This window comes from Ictidomys tridecemlineatus, chromosome 11, assembly GCF_052094955.1.
Source record: "Ictidomys tridecemlineatus isolate mIctTri1 chromosome 11, mIctTri1.hap1, whole genome shotgun sequence".
Taxonomy (NCBI): Eukaryota; Metazoa; Chordata; class Mammalia; order Rodentia; family Sciuridae; genus Ictidomys; species Ictidomys tridecemlineatus.
In genome coordinates, this window is record NC_135487.1 from 131,863,714 (window position 1) to 131,880,964 (window position 17,251).

Consider the following 17,251-nt stretch of genomic DNA (forward strand, 5'->3'; position numbering starts at 1 on the left):
ATGCAAAGCACTGGCTCTGCTTCTGCTCAAAGGAAGGCCAAAGGCTCCCAGAGGTCAGCAATCACGAGGTCTGTCCTAGAATTCTTCTACTGCAGGAACAAAAAGAATTATCTGGATTTAAGTCAGACACTTTTCTGTGATTTAAATTAACTTTAAATTAAGGAGTAAAAAGAAAAAAAAATCCTCAGGCGCTGAAAGCCTTCAATGTGCCAAGTGCTATAAACAACACTTTGAATCCTCAGAGGAATCCCTGAAAGGTCAAAGTTAGGATTCTTATTTTACAGTGGAGAATACGGAGGTTCAAACACGTCAAATCCCTTGGGAGTTTCCTTCTTGTACATCACATTGTTTCTGAGCAACTCTCCAAGGTAAATGTTATCCCCATTTCACAAAGGGAGAAACTATACAGTTTAAATAACCTGGTATTCTCGGATCACCCTGATGCTCCTGACTTTTACTAGAATATGAGCCTAATCTTTTCAAATCAGAAATAATCTGAGGACCTATCAATATGTTTGCCTTATAGAAACATAGAATATCACTGGTGCTGGAAAATTCAGAGATCATCTGGTCTACTAAATTTCCTTATGTTTTCTTTCTGATTTCAGGATAAAACCTTTTTCTGCTTTTCGGTCTCCATCAGATCCCCACGTGGTGCAGATGTTCCTCATCTTTGGGGCCCTCTCTTCAGAAGTAGGTCTAGCTCCCTGGGCAGGTGGGAGAAGCCAGCTGATCTCTCGCTCTGCCTGGAAGACAGTGCCACTTGTCATCTGCCAGCTCTGACCCAGCGTGGTCTGAAGTCAGCTCTCCAGTGGCTCCCCCTAAGAGAAAAGAGGGGCTGTAGCTGTAGCTCAGTGGTAGAATGCTTGCCTCACACAGGTGAGGCACGGAGTTCGATCCTCAGCAGCACATAAAAATGAAGACATCGTGTCCATAAAAAAAAAAAATACACTATTAAAAAAAAAAGAGCTGGGGTTATGGCTCAGCAATGCTTGCCTAGTATGTGTGAGCACTGGGTTGATCCTCAGCACCGCATAAAAATAAATAAATAAAATAAAGGTATTGTGTCCAACTACAACTAAAAAAAATATGAGAGAGAGAGAGAGAGAGAGAGAGAGAGAGAGAGAGAGAGAGAGAGAGAAAGGAGAAGGAATTTGGACTCACAGAGACCAGGGAAGAAGTTAGTGTGAATATGGAGACAGACATTGGAGTTACTCTGCTACAAACTGAGGAGTCAATGGGAACTGAAAGAGGTGAGGATAGATTATCCCCTTAAGCCTTTGGAGGGAGCATGGTAACTTGATTTTAGACTTCTGGTCTCCCAAACTGTAAAAGAATAAATCCATATTGGTTTAAGCTGCCAAATTTGTAGTAATTTGTTAACAGCAGTCCTAGGGAACTAACAAGGCATCCTTATAGAAGTCTGGCTGTGAACTTTCCTCAAGAACACAAAGAGGTTGCCACTGTTCCTACAAATCCACAATGAAGTCAGCCTGTTGGCCTTCCTGCCCAGGATGAACTCAGAGCCCATAGGAATTTCATGTTTGGGAGGTCAACAGTTGTCTAGGAAAGTTCAGTCCTATTTGCAAAGATACGAGATGCCTTAGGCAATTTTGGGCTGAGCCAGTTAGGAAGTCTGATCAGGACAATGAAGGATTCAATCTGTAGTGTGGAAAGAATCACTGCAGACCCTGAGTCTCCTATTATTGTTCTCTTGTTGTAGGGACAAAGGAGTCAAGGCACCAAGACAGCAGGAAACAGTTTTATTTGGCTGCAGCCAGGTTCAGAGGGCACAGCTTTTGCTGTAATCCATCAATCCCCTGAACCCCGAGTTCAGGGAGTTTCAGAGTTTTATACCCAGTGTGTAAGGGGAGGGGCTCAGAAGTTCAGACTGCAGAAGTTCACACAAAAGCAGCTTTTTCTTTCACTGTTCTGGGCAAGTTAACCCTTCAAGGACAACATCTGAGAAGGGGAGAGCTTCATCTCCCCTTTCTTTCCTCCCCCTGCCAGCTGTTACCATGGAGCCCAGCTGTAACTATCTTAAAAATGTAGACATCTCTGTGAAGCCCAGCTCAAGGTCAGAGACCTTGTTTCCACATTTCTACAAACTACTATACTGGATACATTTGTGAAAAACTAGTAAGGGGTGTCCAGCACCTGGAGTGCTGGTATCTTCCTGGCCAGTGGCCAAGTAAACAGGGTGACATGAAAATAGGAATTTTTATCTACATTGGACTCTTCTGCAGAAACTCTTTTGCTGCCACCTCCTTCCCCTTTCTCCCTCCTGCCTTCCAAATACACTTTGTACCTGCCACACTTATATCCCCTCATCCCCCATTAAAAGGAACTAGTGTCTTGTGAGAATAAGGGTGGCATTTTAGGGGCTGGGGTTGGGGCTCCGTGGTGGAGCTCTTGCCTAGTATGCATGAGGCACTGGGTTCAACCCCCAGCACCACATAGAAAATTAGCAAATAGAATAAAGGTTGTGTGTACACCTACGACTAAAAAAGTATTTTTTTTTAAAGAATGGCATATTAGTTTTCTACTGTTGCTTTAGTAAATCACCACAAACTTAGTGGTTTGAAACAACTCAAATTTGCTGGGCATAGTGGTGAATACCCAGAATCCCAATGACTAAGGAGGCTGAGGCAGGATGGATTGCAAGTTTGGGGTTGGCTTCAGCAATTTAGTGAGACCCTGCCTCAAAATAAAAAATAAAAAGGGCTGTGAATATAGCTGAGTGGTTAAATGCCCCTGGGTTAAATCCTCAGTACAAAAACAAAAAACCAACAAAAACTAAAACAATTCAAATTTATTCTTTTAGTTTTGAAGGCTAGAAGCCCCAAATGAGTCCTACAGGGCTAAACCCTGTATCTGAAGGACTGGTTCCTTCTGGAAGGTCCAGAGGGAGAGTATGTTCTTTGACTCTTCAGCTTCTAGAAACTGCTGGCGGGTTTTGGCTCCTGTATACTTTAGTCCAATCTCTGCTTCGGTCAACACAACACCTTCTCCTTCATCGATCCTCTTGCCTTCTAATAAAAGCTTTGTGATCACATTTAGGGTCTATTCTGATGATACAGTATAAGCTCTCCATCTTGAGGATTTCTTCACGTCTGCAAAGTCCCTTTGCTGCATAATGCAACATTCACAAAGTCCAAAGACTGGGCCATGAATCTCTTCTGGGGGCCGGGGGGTGTCCATTATTCAGTCTACCAAAGAATACGCACCCTTCCTAAAGAATCTGCCTTCAAGCACTGAGTCCATTGAGGGCTGCTAGTGGGGAACTATGCCCTCAGCTAAGGCCACATAAACAGGTTAACGGTGAGCTTTAGTCCTCTGTGGACAAGGGATACACTCAGGCAGCTATCTGCTCTTCCCTGGGCCAATATGGAGGAAATTCCTTCAGAGCACAGGCCAGACTTGCTTCTGGTCTGTAAATCTGGAGAGCATGGAAGGGGCTGGGGGATTGCATTCTTTTGAGTGACAATTCAGAGGCTAGTGGAACTAGGTCCCTCATCAGGTGTTTCCTGATGAGTGTATTCCAGGCACTGTCAGGATGTGGTGGGATGCTGATCTACGGGGATGAACAAAGTGAAATATTCACTCTGAAAGAACTCAGGATCTACCAGGAAGGATAAATTAATTCTGGGAGAAGCTGTTAAAACAGAGGAGAAGGTATACTTGGTAGAACTGAGGAGGCTAGGGTTGTAGCTTAGTGGTAGAGCACTTGCTTAGCACGTGAGAGGCACTGGGTTGTGTCACAACATACCACTAAACCAGTCAGGGTCACTCCAAGTGAATTTGGGGACTAAATAAAGACACAGACACAGAAAGTACCTTTTCTTTGGGTTCAGTGACTGCTCCTCAGCTGCAGCTCCCACAAGGGGGTGGGGCAAGGCAGGCAAGGAAGAGATGGAGGAGTGTGTGCTGAACCCTTTTATTGGAGAGAAGCCATTCAAAAGATTTTGCCAAGGCATAATTGGGAATTGCAGGTACATTATGAAGGGGGAGAAACTTGTGCAGTGGGGAATAGCTCATGAACATCGACTCCAAAGCCAGGAGAAGTCTACAATTTAGGGGTGGTGAGGATATTTGCCTTTGATTTTGTCTTAATTTTTCTGAATGATTAATAAGTGTATTTTTTTTCTATTGTTCACTTTGGATTAGACACTGTGCTTGTCACTTTTTGGGAATTGTTAAAGAAACGATGTCTGCAGATACCACCACCAGGCAGATATCATTCTCTCCACTTCACAGACGAGGACCTGAGGCCTGGTAGGACCAAGCACCCACCAGTCATGCAGGTAGTGAGAGGCGGAGCTAGGTCTCTGGCCAAGCTTGGGACCTTGTCCTTAGTTTTTGCTTTTCTGTGCTACAACGTGTGGGTGTAGATTTCATTATGAAGGTACAGGATAGAGAACATGGAAAGATTTTAAAGCACAGAAGTGACAAACTCATCCCTGGCACCAGGAGGTTTTTCTCTCCTCGATGTAGTGAAGTCAGGTGGGGATGGGTAAGTGGGTAGAGAAGTGTCACTTGAAGCCACAAGGCCCTTAAACCTATGCATTGTGTACCTCCTCTGTCACTTCACTTCTGAGCTTCCAACATGAGCTGTTCACTTGGTGCTTGCTGCTTACATATATGAACTCTGGAGTCCTGCAGTTAAGTATGGAATCCCTAGCCCCGTCATTTAATAGTTGTGGGGATCTCGGGCAAAAATACTCTGTAAAATGGGGATTATAAAACATCTGCCTACTCTGTCAGGTTATCATGATGATTAAAAGAGATAAAAGATATAAAGCATTATCAGGGCTGAGGATGTAGCTCAGTGATAATGCTTGCCTAGCATGAATGATATCCTGGGTTCAATCCCCAGAACAAAAATAGATATAAAGTCAAGCTGGGTATGGTGGTGCACACCTGTAATCCCAGCAACTTGGGAGGCTGAGGCAGGAGGATCATAGGTTTAAGGCCAGCAACTTAGTGAGATCCTGTCTCAAAATTAAAAATAAAAAGTGCTGGGGATGCTCAGTGGTTAAGTTACCTTGGTTTCAATCTCTGCTACCAAAAAAAAAAAAAAAAAAAAAAAAAGAAAAGAAAAAAAGAACATGTTATTATTTTTTTTAAAAAATTTATTTTTTAGTTTTAGGTGGACACAATATCTTTATTTTACATTTATGTGGTGCTGAGGATGGAACCCAGTGCCTCGTGCATGCCAGGCGAGCGCTCTACCACTGAGCCACAGTCCCAGCCCCATAAGCTTTCTTACTTCTGAACTTCAATGCACAATATGGCCCTCTGCCTCCTTGGGATACACTCTCTCCTGGTGGTCCTCATCTCTTTCCAGTTTTCCCTTCTGCTTCCTGGCGTTCTCCTCATCTACCATCTCACATCAATATTCCTGTTTGCCCGGGATGTCAGCCTCAGTCTTTTTTTCTCTGAAACCTCTGGCTAGATCTCATCCAATTCCCACCTTCTGTTATCTGTACAGGGCTTGCCCACAAACAGGTCCAGTTGAATCTCCTTATTTAATAGATTAATATTCCTAACTCCCAGTGGGTGTGTCCTCCTGAATTTCAACAGGGACTTTATGCATCTTTTTTTTTTTTAAAGATGCATAAAGGAGTACTAGGAATTGAACACAGGGACATTTAACTCCCGAGACACATCCAAGCTCCTTTTATATATTATTTATAGGCAGGTTCTCACAGAGTTGCTTAGGGTCTTGCCAAGTTGCTGAGGCTGGCTTTGAACTTGTGATCCTCCTGCCTCAGCCTCCAGAGCCTCTGGGATTACAGGTGTGCACCACTGCACCCAGCTCTTCATGCATCTTCTTGGTTTTAAAAGCAGTTTCTTTCCCCTGCATTCCCCACCTTAGTATAATCTACTGCTATCTCCTAGCTGCTAAGGCTAGAAGCTCCTTCTTCTTTCCTCTCCAAATGCCTAAATCATCAAATCTTAGTCAATCTTTTGTAATCCCCTCAAATTCACCACTTCATCTGTCTATTACTACCACTACCTTAGCTGAGGCCACCTTCAGCTGTATCAAAAACTCAGCTACAATTCAATTTACAGTACCAATTCTATGGTAGATTTTCTGGAAGCAGGCCTATAGCTGGAGAATTTTCAAGAGGCTGTGAATTGCTTGATTTTCTTTAAGACTATTCTGAAAGTAGAAAACTCCTTATGTACCTGACATGTTTGAATTTTTATCCAAACATTTTTTAACATTTAAAAAAATGGGTAATACTTTGCCCTAGATTCTCCAACCAATAAAAACATTCCAAAAAAGTTTCATTAGGCCTAGGAAGTTTGGCCTTCAAAGAATAGTAGTAGAATTGTCATCTTTGCCCTGTTACCAGAAATGCTGTCAATAATGCTGTCACTAAACTGCGTGTGAAAGGCACTGGTGAATTCCTCATAGCCCTCCCAGACCATAGTGAGGACTAGATTGGGTAGCCTGGCTCTGTTGGGCAAATCCCAAAGACGGCTGCCCCAAAAGCCAGCTGTGTCCTAACAAGGCCTGGCCCCAGGCTGGGTGAGGGGGAGTGGTGGGTCAGCTGCTCTTCCTCCTGAGTGGGTGCACAGGCAGCTATCTGCACCGCCTTTTGTTTCCTCCTCTTATGGAGCCTCGGGGAGAGTCTGTGGAGCTCTTTCATGGCCAAAGCCCAGAGCCTGTGTTATGTGGCAGTCTTGGGAGAAAGAACATGAGGCCAAGGCCTGTTCTCAAAGGCTCACTTTTGACAGGAAACCAGAAAAGATTAAGCATGAAGGGCTTCCATTGTCTCATACCAGCCAAGAAAGGATAGGCCTGGGCTAGCCAGTGTTCCTGACTTCTGTCACCATGCCCCTTACAGACCCTGTGAGCACTCACTCCACTGTCACAGCATAAAGGGCAGCAGTAGCCAGAAAAGGGAGAAGGGTAAAGGCAAGGCATGTTTCTTTCTACTAAGTTAGGGACCTGTGAGCTACCTTAACCATGACATGTACAGGCTGTCCTCAAATCCCAGAACCACGGGGGGTCTTGGGTGTCTTTAGCATTTTAAGTTGGTTGGCATCTTGCTTTTAAATCTGCCTTAGTTTCAGTTCAGAGTAAACAATTCTTGGGGTGGAAAGGCCCTGACATGGAATGTCAGACTACTAAATGGCTCTACCACACTGGAAAGTTATTCACCCTCTGAGAACTTTGGGCTGCATTTTTGAAAGCAAATTTCAATGAATGAGATGCTGAGTATAAAGATGCTGTCACTACACATTTTAAGTCATTGCTGCTTCTGCCTATAATTGAGTGTAGGTCCCAAAGATCCCATCACTCTAGACAGTGAGGCCCTAAAGAGAGACCATGGAGCCTAAATTAATTTGTTGGGGTTATAGTCCATTTTCTGTTGCTATAACAAAATACCTGGGGTTGGGTTCTTTAGATGTTTGAGTCACGATTCTGGTGGCTAGAGGGCCCCAATGATCTGGTGCTTGCATCCTGGCAGTGTTATAATATTGTGGAGAAGCAGAAAAGGAATCAGCCACATGCAGAAGGGCCAAATATGTGGGATGGCTTCACTTTTATTACCAGCTCTTGCTAGAACTAATTCAATGAGACTAACAATTCCTTCTGAGAGGTTAATGACCTAATTATCAGAAGGGATGATTAACGACCTAGTTATCTTATACAAGGCCCTACCCCTTAAAGTTTCCACCTCCTCTCAACATGTCCATATTGGGTCCAATATGAACCTTTGAAGGACACAACTTCCAGCACGTGAAACTTTGGGAGACATATCTCAAACTATCCAGACCACGGCAGGCCCCACAACAAAGCACTGCAGACTAGGGGGTTAAACCCTGGAAACTTATCTTGTCCCTGTTCTGGAGGCTAGAAGTTCAAAATCACAACGTATCGGGAAGTTTGGTTTCTTCTTAGCTTCCCTCCTTGGCTTGCAGATCGCCACCTCACATACCTGGTCATCCCTTTGTGTTCTAACCCTCTCTTCCTATAAAGACACAAGTCATTCTGTATTGGGCCTACTTTAATGACCATTTTAACTTAATCATTTCTTTAAAGGCTCTCTCTCAAAATACTGTCACATTATGAGGTATTGTGGGTGGGGGCTTCAAGATACAAATAATAGGAGGGTGGGTAGGTGCATAATTCAGCCCACAACAGTGCCTGTTCTGAAAATCCCTGCAAGACTTAGGACTGAAAACTGGGGACTTCCCATTAGGAGAGGCCACAGGCCCCCTGTTCTCTTCTTTGGTTTTACACTCCTTCCGAAAGGCAAAGTTTTCAAAAATGTTTCTGCTTGTTTCTTCTCCCCTCTGTGAAGCCTCATCAATCTTATGTTTTACCTATCAACTGTGTTGAGACAAAACAACACAGAAACACTGGTTTTAAATAAACCGTGATCAAGACGGTACACGATCTGCAAAGTCCTGGCTCACTGCTCTAGTTGAACAGGACCAGTCCTGACTTCCACTCACTTGGTGCAGGAATTCTTTCTTGAGCTAACTCGTTCCTGTCCTCACAGCTTCTGGGGCTTGCAGTTGACATCAGGGGAGGCGAGAGGGAGATGTTCTGTCTTCCATTGGTTCAATGCTGCCCAGTAGCTTGAACTTTGAGGGCTTTAGGCTGGATAATTCTCAAATATCTACACAGAACTCATCTGTTTCTCAGGATGTCTTCCAGGAAGAGTCTCATGCTGTGGACAAAAGCAAGGAACAATACCACCAGGATCTAGCTCTCAGAGAGTGGCCTGGGTTATGGAGGCTGGTGAGGTCCAGGTCTACCATTCATTTGTTGCTGCACAATTGTACCCAGGCCAGGAAAACAGCACTGGGTGAGTTTACAGGATATCAGCAAGACATCAGATCCTTTCTTCACCTTTGCTTCATTCCTACCTGGAATTGCCCGTGTCATTATTTGGCCTAGTAGAATTGGGATTCCACCCCCCATTGGTATATAAATAAAATTTTATCCATCTAAGGGAAAACCAATATTCACTTAAGGCTGCTGAATCTACATTGTGTTTATTTTACTCTATACCGTTAAAAAGGCATCAAATAAAATTATAGCCAGGAATATACATAAGGAATACAGATTAATAATATAGTAACAAAAGTTAAAAAAAAAAGCAATCTTTTAGGAGTCCTATAATTTACTTGAACCTACAGAAAATCAATACCACCTCTATTGTTATGGCAAATGTATGCAAACAGTATCAATCTGTACAACTTAAAAAAATTACATTTGGCAGTGTCCTTTACTTGTTGCCCAATCACATTTCCTCTAAACCCAATGAAAACATCAGCAGGAGGATAGGCTTCCATATTTGTAGCTACATCTCTAATCATGATTATTTTCTTGAAGTAGAAATTTTCTTTTAAAAATTTAGTATTTTTCCTTTCCCACCAGATTGGACTGTTGGCTGTGTCTCATCAAAACCTGTGTAGTCCTATTAAAGTAGAATTTCAGCCTATTGGCAGATATATTGGTTGCTGGCATATTGAGCTTTGAAGTAACATGCTCTACAATACTTCTAAAGCCATCAGATATTGGGAAAATCTGAACGTTTCATATTTGTAGGCAATTTACCATCTACCTTTGTGTGTGTGTGTGTGTGTGTGTGTGTGTGTGTGTGTGTGGGTCAGATGGGGCAGTGGTGCTCTGAGAGCCTTGGCACCTGCTTCCTGGAGGGCTGGATCAGTGCTAAGTCCTCAGTGAGAACAGCTTTGAAGGCAATAACCCACCTAGGCTTGTGTCATTTCTGACACTAAACTCCACAGAATTTGGCCAGCTTATCAATTTCTTGTTCTTGGATAACTGTGATATCAACATCAAAACACACTGCATCAGTGGGTGCACTATGCCTGTAATCGCAGGGGTTGGGGAGGCTGAGGCAGGAGGATTGCAAGTTCAAAGCCAAAGTCAGCACTTTAGCAACGCCCTGAGCAACTTAGCAAGACCCCATCTCAAAAAAAAAAAAAAAAAAAAAAAAAAAAAAGGACCTGAGGATGTGGCTCAGAGATTAAACAACCCACAACCCTGGGTTCAGTCCCCGGTACCAAGAAACAATCAACATACTGCATCAGATGAACTGAAAGAAGGAGACAATCCTTGTTAGAATTTCCTCCAATTTCTCCAATGCTGGATTCCTATAAGACAGTGTGCTTTTCTTCCTGCTCCTTTCCTGAGTAAAACTGCAGCATAAAGTTCTGCTTACAAATTAAAAAGATCTATGTGTTCTTTAGGAGCCAGCGGCACTGTAGCGTCTGGGCGCATCCCCACCCCCTTGCTCCTGTGGGTGCAACTCTTGGGCTTCCAGGGCAAGCTCAAATGTTGAGGTAGGTGACTAGGATAGGAAAGCAGGGCCCTTACCAAAAGCTCTTACATATGTTGATACTTGAGGCAACTCACACCAGCTTTGCACGTTCCCAGACTGCAGGCAATTGACCTCAGCTTGGCATAAGACCAGGCTCCAAAGGGGTTCACTGAGCCCGCATTGGGGTTTTGAAGAAAATTAACATGGGGGACGGATCAACCGATATCCAGCAAAAATCCAGAAAAGGTCCAAACAAAGTACTACTGAAAATTCAAAGGGGTTAACACGCACATACCTCAGGTGTGCCCAGGAACAATTAACAAGACTTGGACGCGGGAGATAATGAGGCACCTGATGATACTGAACAGAGCATCAGTTATCCGACACACGAAGCACCACTACACCCAACACTAGTGGGTGAAGGTACCACGCAAGTGGCCAGGGACTCACTCGACCCGCAGCTTTATCATAAGTATCCCCAACTCTAGCCAGCAAAAGTCTGGAAAAAGTTTAGGGGCGACTTCCCAGAGAGGACAGGGAGGACATTTCCGGCGGGCCGGGTGGAGCAGAGAGGTCTCCGGCAAGGGCCACGACAGCCCAGCCCAACCCGGCCCTGCAGCCGAGGGCTGCGGACCGCGAATCCCGAGCGTCCCCTAGTGACTCAACCGCGGGATGAGGTCGCTAGCGCCCCTCCTTCCGCCCTGGGCGACACCATAGCCAGAGGCTGCCGGTTGCTAAGAGGGTTCCAAGGAGAGGCGAACGGAGGAGAGCCTTAGGGTGCGACCATCCTAGGGCGGTGCGCGCCGCAAAAGAAATGAACCGGGGGTCCGTAAAGGCTGGCTGGGCTCTCCGGCCGCTGTGCGACCTTTCCCTTCCTTCCCTCCACCCCCTGGCCCCGGAGGAAGAGACCACCGCCTGGAGAGCGGAGGAAGAGCGGTGCAGCTCCTTCCGAGTGCCGCCGTGGGTGGCTCTGAAAAGAGCCTTTGGATGCGATGGAACCTCGAGGCGGGCGAGAGCCCGACTTCTTAAGCCCGCTCCCCGCGGATGCGGCGGGCCAGCTGGATGTCCTTGGGCATGATGGTGACGCGCTTGGCGTGGATGGCGCACAGGTTGGTGTCCTCGAACAGCCCCACCAGGTAGGCCTCGCTGGCCTCCTGCAGCGCCATGACGGCCGAGCTCTGGAAGCGCAGGTCGGTCTTGAAGTCCTGCGCGATCTCGCGCACCAGCCGCTGGAACGGCAGCTTGCGGATCAGCAGCTCGGTGGACTTCTGGTAGCGGCGGATCTCCCGCAGCGCCACGGTGCCGGGCCGGTAGCGGTGGGGCTTCTTGACGCCGCCGGTGGCCGGCGCGCTCTTGCGGGCCGCCTTGGTGGCCAGCTGCTTGCGCGGCGCCTTGCCACCGGTCGACTTGCGCGCGGTCTGCTTGGTTCGGGCCATGGCGGACAGAGGCACTAGCTCTCCGGCGCGGCGGCAGGGACAGTGACCTGGTGCCCGCCCGCCGCCGCAGTCTTTATAGGCACAGTCTTTTCCCGATTGGGCGGGGAGAAATTGAAAAGTCCCGCGCAAGCCGTCCGTTGGCTGTGACGTCACCCGCACCAGCCTCCGCGGTTGGCTCGGGCGGGACCCGGCGCCCCGAGCGCCCCACGCCCCCTGCGCGGCCTCGCCTGCCCGGTCCGCTCTGCCCGCGCTCTGCCCCCCTCGTCTTCTTTCCCTCGCTCTCGCTGCGTGGACGTCGTCTTGGGTCGCTGCTCCGTCCGTCCGACGGTTCCTTCCCTCTTCGGCCCTTCGTCCCCTTGGAGCACGCTGCCCGCGACGCCCTCTTCCTCACGCTTTGTGGCTCCCGAGTCGAGCCTCAACTTTTACATGACCCCCGTCCCCGAACGCCTAGTCCCGCCTCCCTCCCGCTCCGGGTGGCTTCGGGGCGGATCGTTCGTGCTTCTCGGGTGGGAGGGTTGTGTCCCCTCCGGGGCGCCAGATTCCGCCTCTGGAGGCCTAGGTGGGTAGCTCCGTCGCTACTTAGAAGTCCACGAGGCCAGCTCAGTGAGGAGGCCAAGACGACCCAGGCCCGCCGCGCTCGCCTGCAGCAGACAGGGCTTGCGCTGGTGACTACGTCCCCTAGGGGCTACCGGGCCTCCTTTGGGCGGGGGGGGGTCCCTCAAGAGTCCGAGAGAACGTGTGTGGGGTGGGGAGTGGTGTCACATACTGGTGGGAGCCACCGCCGCGGCGTTCCCGTTACTGACCCGGGCTGCCCGTGGCGCGGCGTCCGGTGCCCGTCGTGCTGGGCTCCAAGACTCACGGCCCACCCGGCAGGGGCCGGCAGATTCCAGGCTCAAGCCTCGGAGAGAACGGCCGGGAGCACGAGGCGAAGGGCTCTCCCTGTGCTCGCCCGCCGGCCGGCCGTCCCCTCCGGGTCACCGCCTACTACGCGGCGGGGGCGGTTACTGTAACAACTCCTTTCACTTGAGGGTGTGGGTGGCTCTGAAAAGAGCCTTTGATCTCACAGGCACCCCCTTCGGGGCGCGCGGGCTGCGGTGGGCGGCTACCGGACGCCTGTCCCACCTCACTTCCCCTTTGCCTTGTGGTGACTCTCCGTCTTCTTCGGGAGCAGCACGGCCTGGATGTTGGGCAGGACGCCGCCCTGGGCGATGGTCACTTTGCCCAGCAGCTTGTTCAGCTCCTCGTCGTTGCGGATGGCCAGCTGGAGGTGACGGGGGATGATGCGCGTCTTCTTGTTGTCGCGGGCCGCGTTGCCAGCCAGCTCCAGGATCTCGGCCGTCAGGTACTCGAGCACCGCCGCCATGTAGACGGGCGCGCCGGCCCCCACCCGCTCGGCGTAGTTGCCCTTGCGCAGCAGGCGGTGCACCCGGCCCACCGGGAACTGGAGGCCTGCGCGCGAGGAGCGCGACTTGGCCTTGGCGCGGGCCTTGCCTCCCTGCTTGCCACGGCCGGACATGACAGCGACAGTCGACACGACCAGCTCCCGCCTGAACACCCGGAAAGTCGCGGCAGACGGCGCCGCTTCACCCTTTTATAGGCAGAACGGCGATTGTCCATGGTGTGCTCTCATTGGCCAAAGCACAGTTTTGCCCCGGTGACCAATAGGAGAGCTCAGTCAGAATCCATTCATTTACATAATCCCGTCTCCCTGGCCTCCGCGCCGCCGAAAACCCGCGAATCACAGCGTGGCGCGATCGCGACCTTAATTTGCGTACCGCCGCCATAAGTACGCGGTCGTTTCCGGTGCGCCCCTGCGCTTCTCCTGCGCTGCGCTTCTCCTGTAGCGATAGCCTTCCCGGTCTCCAGCTGCCCGCGCTTCTTGCCTCTTGCTTCTTGCCATGCCGGAGCCGGCCAAGTCCGCTCCTGCCCCCAAGAAGGGCTCCAAGAAAGCCGTCACCAAGGCCCAGAAGAAGGATGGCAAGAAGCGCAAGCGCAGCCGCAAGGAGAGCTACTCCGTCTACGTGTACAAGGTGCTGAAGCAGGTGCACCCCGACACGGGCATCTCGTCCAAGGCCATGGGCATCATGAACTCGTTCGTCAACGACATCTTCGAGCGCATCGCCGGCGAGGCGTCCCGCCTGGCGCACTACAACAAGCGCTCGACCATCACGTCGCGGGAGATCCAGACGGCGGTGCGCCTGCTGCTGCCCGGGGAGCTGGCCAAGCACGCTGTGTCCGAGGGCACCAAGGCGGTCACCAAGTACACCAGCTCCAAGTGAGTCCCCGCCGGGGACGCGCTGGCTTCCAAAGGCTCTTTTCAGAGCCATCCCACCTTTCAGTGAAAGAAGCTGTCCTAATTTCGAGTTTGCCTTTTTGGCTTACATTGAAGTCAAGAAAATTCATCCTGTTGAGCACAGGTACCCACCTGTCAAGCAGTTGGTTAATGTTGGAGAAATCTTAATGTGGGTTTTCTCAGCCAGTTGGGAAATATTGGGTATATGCTCTTAAAATTTCTCTTGCCTTGGCCTTGTTGTATCTTTCTACCTAGTGAAATGCTATTTGACAAGCTTGCCTACGCGGGATAGAAAAGTCTGAACAAAGGCACAACCATAACCATGTTAAAAACGCGAGATTTAAAAAAGAATTTTGGGCTGGGGATGTGGCTCAAGCGGTAGCGCGCTCGCCTGGCATGCGTGCGGCCCCGGGTTCGATCCTCAGCACCACATACCAACAAAGATGTGTTCGCCGAGCACTAAAATATATATATATATATATATATATATATATATATATATATAAAATTCTCTAAAAAAAAGAATTTTAAATGATTCTGAGGTGTTTACAATATAGGACCTCTATCGTATAAAACCAAAACCATATGGTGATAGTGTTTTCCCCCACTACCACTTTAAAAAGCTTTTTAGATTTAAGGGTTAATTGTATATAAGGGCAACAAAGTATGCTGGATTTCACAATTGATTTTGGGAATAGTTGAAGAGGTCAAATATTTCACAACAGAGGTTGATTGGTTTGAGAGTATTTGTGCTTTGAGAACCCTTGGACTGTTTTAGTTGGGGAATGAAATAACAGACCTTAACCTTAAAAAAGAAACTTTGGGGATTATTGGCTGACCATAGTAGAAGAACTTGAAGCTGTGTTTGGGGCTAGAGCTGTGGAAGTTTTTCTTTGAAGAGGCAGCAGTAGGAGCTGGGGCTATGGCAAACCTATTGCCTAGTGCATTGGAGACCTTGAGTTCCACCCTCAGCACTGCATAGAAATAAATAAATAAAACAGCATGCTGTCCATCTACAACTACAAAAGAAAAAAAAAGGCATCAGTACAATAGAGTAAGGATTTGAAAGCAAGAATGATTATAGACAATGTGCTTTGGAGGGTACAACATGGGGGAACTGAGTTACTCATAGAACTGGGACAACCTTAGAGACCTGCTATAACTTCAGACTTCCAATTAAGCCAGCTTGTTTGACATTCTCTTACTTAGCTTGAATCTTGAAACATTTTAGGAATAACAATAATTTCCCAAAATATTAAAAAAAATGATGCTAGAACCTTTACGTTGAAGTCTCATAGAAGTCAAATATGGGAGATGAGGAAAAACAGTTATATAGGTTTGTTTCATTTTTCTTTTCTCTCTCTCTCTCTCTCTCTCTCTCTCTCTCTCTCTCTCTCTCTCTCTCTGTCTCTCTCTCTCCTCTCTCTTTCCCAATTGGAAAAGACTTATGGTGATGTAGCTCAGTGGCAGAGCATTTGTCTAGCATGCATGAGTGCATGAGTTCAATCCCCAACACTGTAAATAAAAAAAAGAAAAAGAAAAAAACATGCTGTGGTTACAACTCAGTGGTAGAGAGCTCAACTTGAATTGTATGATGCCCAGGATTTGATCCCCAGCATTGAAAAACAAACAAGAAATTCACATATGGATTATGTATTAGTTAGTATTATTGAATCAATACTAAATTTGTTCGGTGCAATGACGATAATGTGGATGATAATGTCCCTTTCAAGAAAGACATGCCACACAGTATTTAGAAGAAGTGTCAACAATTTCCAGGTTACTTTCAAATGGTTCAGGGTTTGTGTGTGTATGGGCCCATAAGATACTTGATATTTCCATTTGGAAACCTAGTAGGAGTCTAAAAATTTATTTCAAAATAATACTTTTGGTTTTTCTTCTCCAAATCTGTTCTTTAGTCATATCAGTAAAGAGCAACTGGTAACCCCAAACCTGCAATAAATCCTTGATTCCTTGTTTTCTGTTATAACCTACAATCAGTCAGTTTCACTGTTTCAAGACATATTTTAAATGAAATTATGTCATTTGTTGGTAAACGAAGAACTTCATGCTAATGTGAAATATGCCATTCAGAAAGCCAAGAGTCAAATGTATTCTCTCATATGTAGAAGCTAGAGAGAGAGGAGAAAAAATAATGGATCTCATAAAAATAAAAGTGAAACTGGAAGGGTGTTGTCCCAGGCCATCCATGGGTTGCATATGGGTCACCATGCATGGAAGCATTGTGGATAGAGACATCTGGTATCTGGGAATGACCAGTGAACATTTTCTCTGGTCAATTGCCCAGAGATAATGTGAATCGCTATTGGGTTCTGTGGCCCACACAGCATCTGAGATGGATGTGACCTGCCAAAATGTCAATCAACCAGCTGACTGCAAGATATCAGGAAGCAAGATTCCACCCTTGAAACCTTATCCCTGCCTTTGATTTACCCTGTTAAATAAACCATTGGAGCCATTTTGTCTTTCCTAGTTCCAGAACCCAAGTGGACTAGATCTGTCAGGGGGGTCACTTTCTGTAAATATATTTCTGAGTATTTGTGCTTTGTCATTTACTAATTATTTGAGATTATAAATTTAGGGTGGCTTGGATTATCCTGGGCAGGAAGAAGTACCCCTTAATGAGATGCTGGTCATCATCCCTCCACCCACCCCACATAGAGTATTGTTAAGGTCTGTAGACAAGTCAAAATAACACGTGGTATTTTTCCAGAGAAATTTTAGAGTTCGTAAACAAGTCTGGATGGTGCCTGGCAAAATGCCAGAGAAAGTGGTTTGAGAAGTAACAAAAGCGAGCCATTAAGTGTGGAGATTCCTTATTGGTTGACTGATGTATCTAGTTTATGCTAATTAAGATAAGCTGTGCAAAATGTATAAATAGCTCTGTTGTCCTACAATAAACGGCTTCCATTCCTGCTGCATCAACGGACAGAAGTTATTCGTCACCCCCCGGTTATTTTGCTGCAGCCGGACTTCGGCAGAGTATTATGGTTTTGATACTGAAGCCAGATTTACAGATAGGTAGTTAGTGTAGTTAGGTAAATCTGGTCTAATATTGACTAAGATAAAGAAAATGAAGACCATTATTGAGAATGGAGTCCAGGAAACCAGAACTGCACCTGGGGAAAAGAAATGTTAATGTCCCCAAGGCCCAGAACCCATCCTAAGGAGCTGTTAATGAAGTAGCT

General features: G+C 47.2%; 3 protein-coding genes across 3 annotated transcripts; 1 reads left to right on the top strand and 2 right to left on the bottom strand.

The window, feature by feature from the left end:
- Positions 1–3,834: 3,834 nt before the first annotated feature.
- LOC144368542 (histone H3) lies at positions 3,835–12,341 on the bottom strand. Its single transcript, XM_078027662.1, has one exon. The coding sequence runs from the start codon at positions 11,747–11,749 to the stop codon at positions 11,339–11,341; it is 411 nt and encodes a 136-aa protein (XP_077883788.1). The 5' UTR covers positions 11,750–12,341; the 3' UTR covers positions 3,835–11,338.
- Positions 12,342–12,781: 440 nt separating this feature from the next.
- Positions 12,782–13,328, bottom strand: H2ac19 (H2A clustered histone 19). Its single transcript, XM_078027665.1, has one exon. It carries the CDS (start codon positions 13,263–13,265, stop codon positions 12,873–12,875), a length of 393 nt encoding a protein of 130 aa, XP_077883791.1. The 5' UTR covers positions 13,266–13,328; the 3' UTR covers positions 12,782–12,872.
- LOC101966729 (histone H2B type 1-C/E/F/G/I) lies at positions 13,298–16,984 on the top strand. The gene has a single exon (XM_013361151.4). The coding sequence runs from the start codon at positions 13,648–13,650 to the stop codon at positions 14,026–14,028; it is 381 nt and encodes a 126-aa protein (XP_013216605.1). The 5' UTR covers positions 13,298–13,647; the 3' UTR covers positions 14,029–16,984.
- The last annotated feature ends 267 nt before the right edge of the window (positions 16,985–17,251 follow it).

Coding starts and splice junctions, on each gene's coding strand:
- LOC144368542 (XM_078027662.1), bottom strand. CDS start 11,749: ATGGCCCGAACCAAGCAGACCGCGCGCAAGTCGACCGGTGGCAAGGCG.
- H2ac19 (XM_078027665.1), bottom strand. CDS start 13,265: ATGTCCGGCCGTGGCAAGCAGGGAGGCAAGGCCCGCGCCAAGGCCAAG.
- LOC101966729 (XM_013361151.4), top strand. CDS start 13,648: ATGCCGGAGCCGGCCAAGTCCGCTCCTGCCCCCAAGAAGGGCTCCAAG.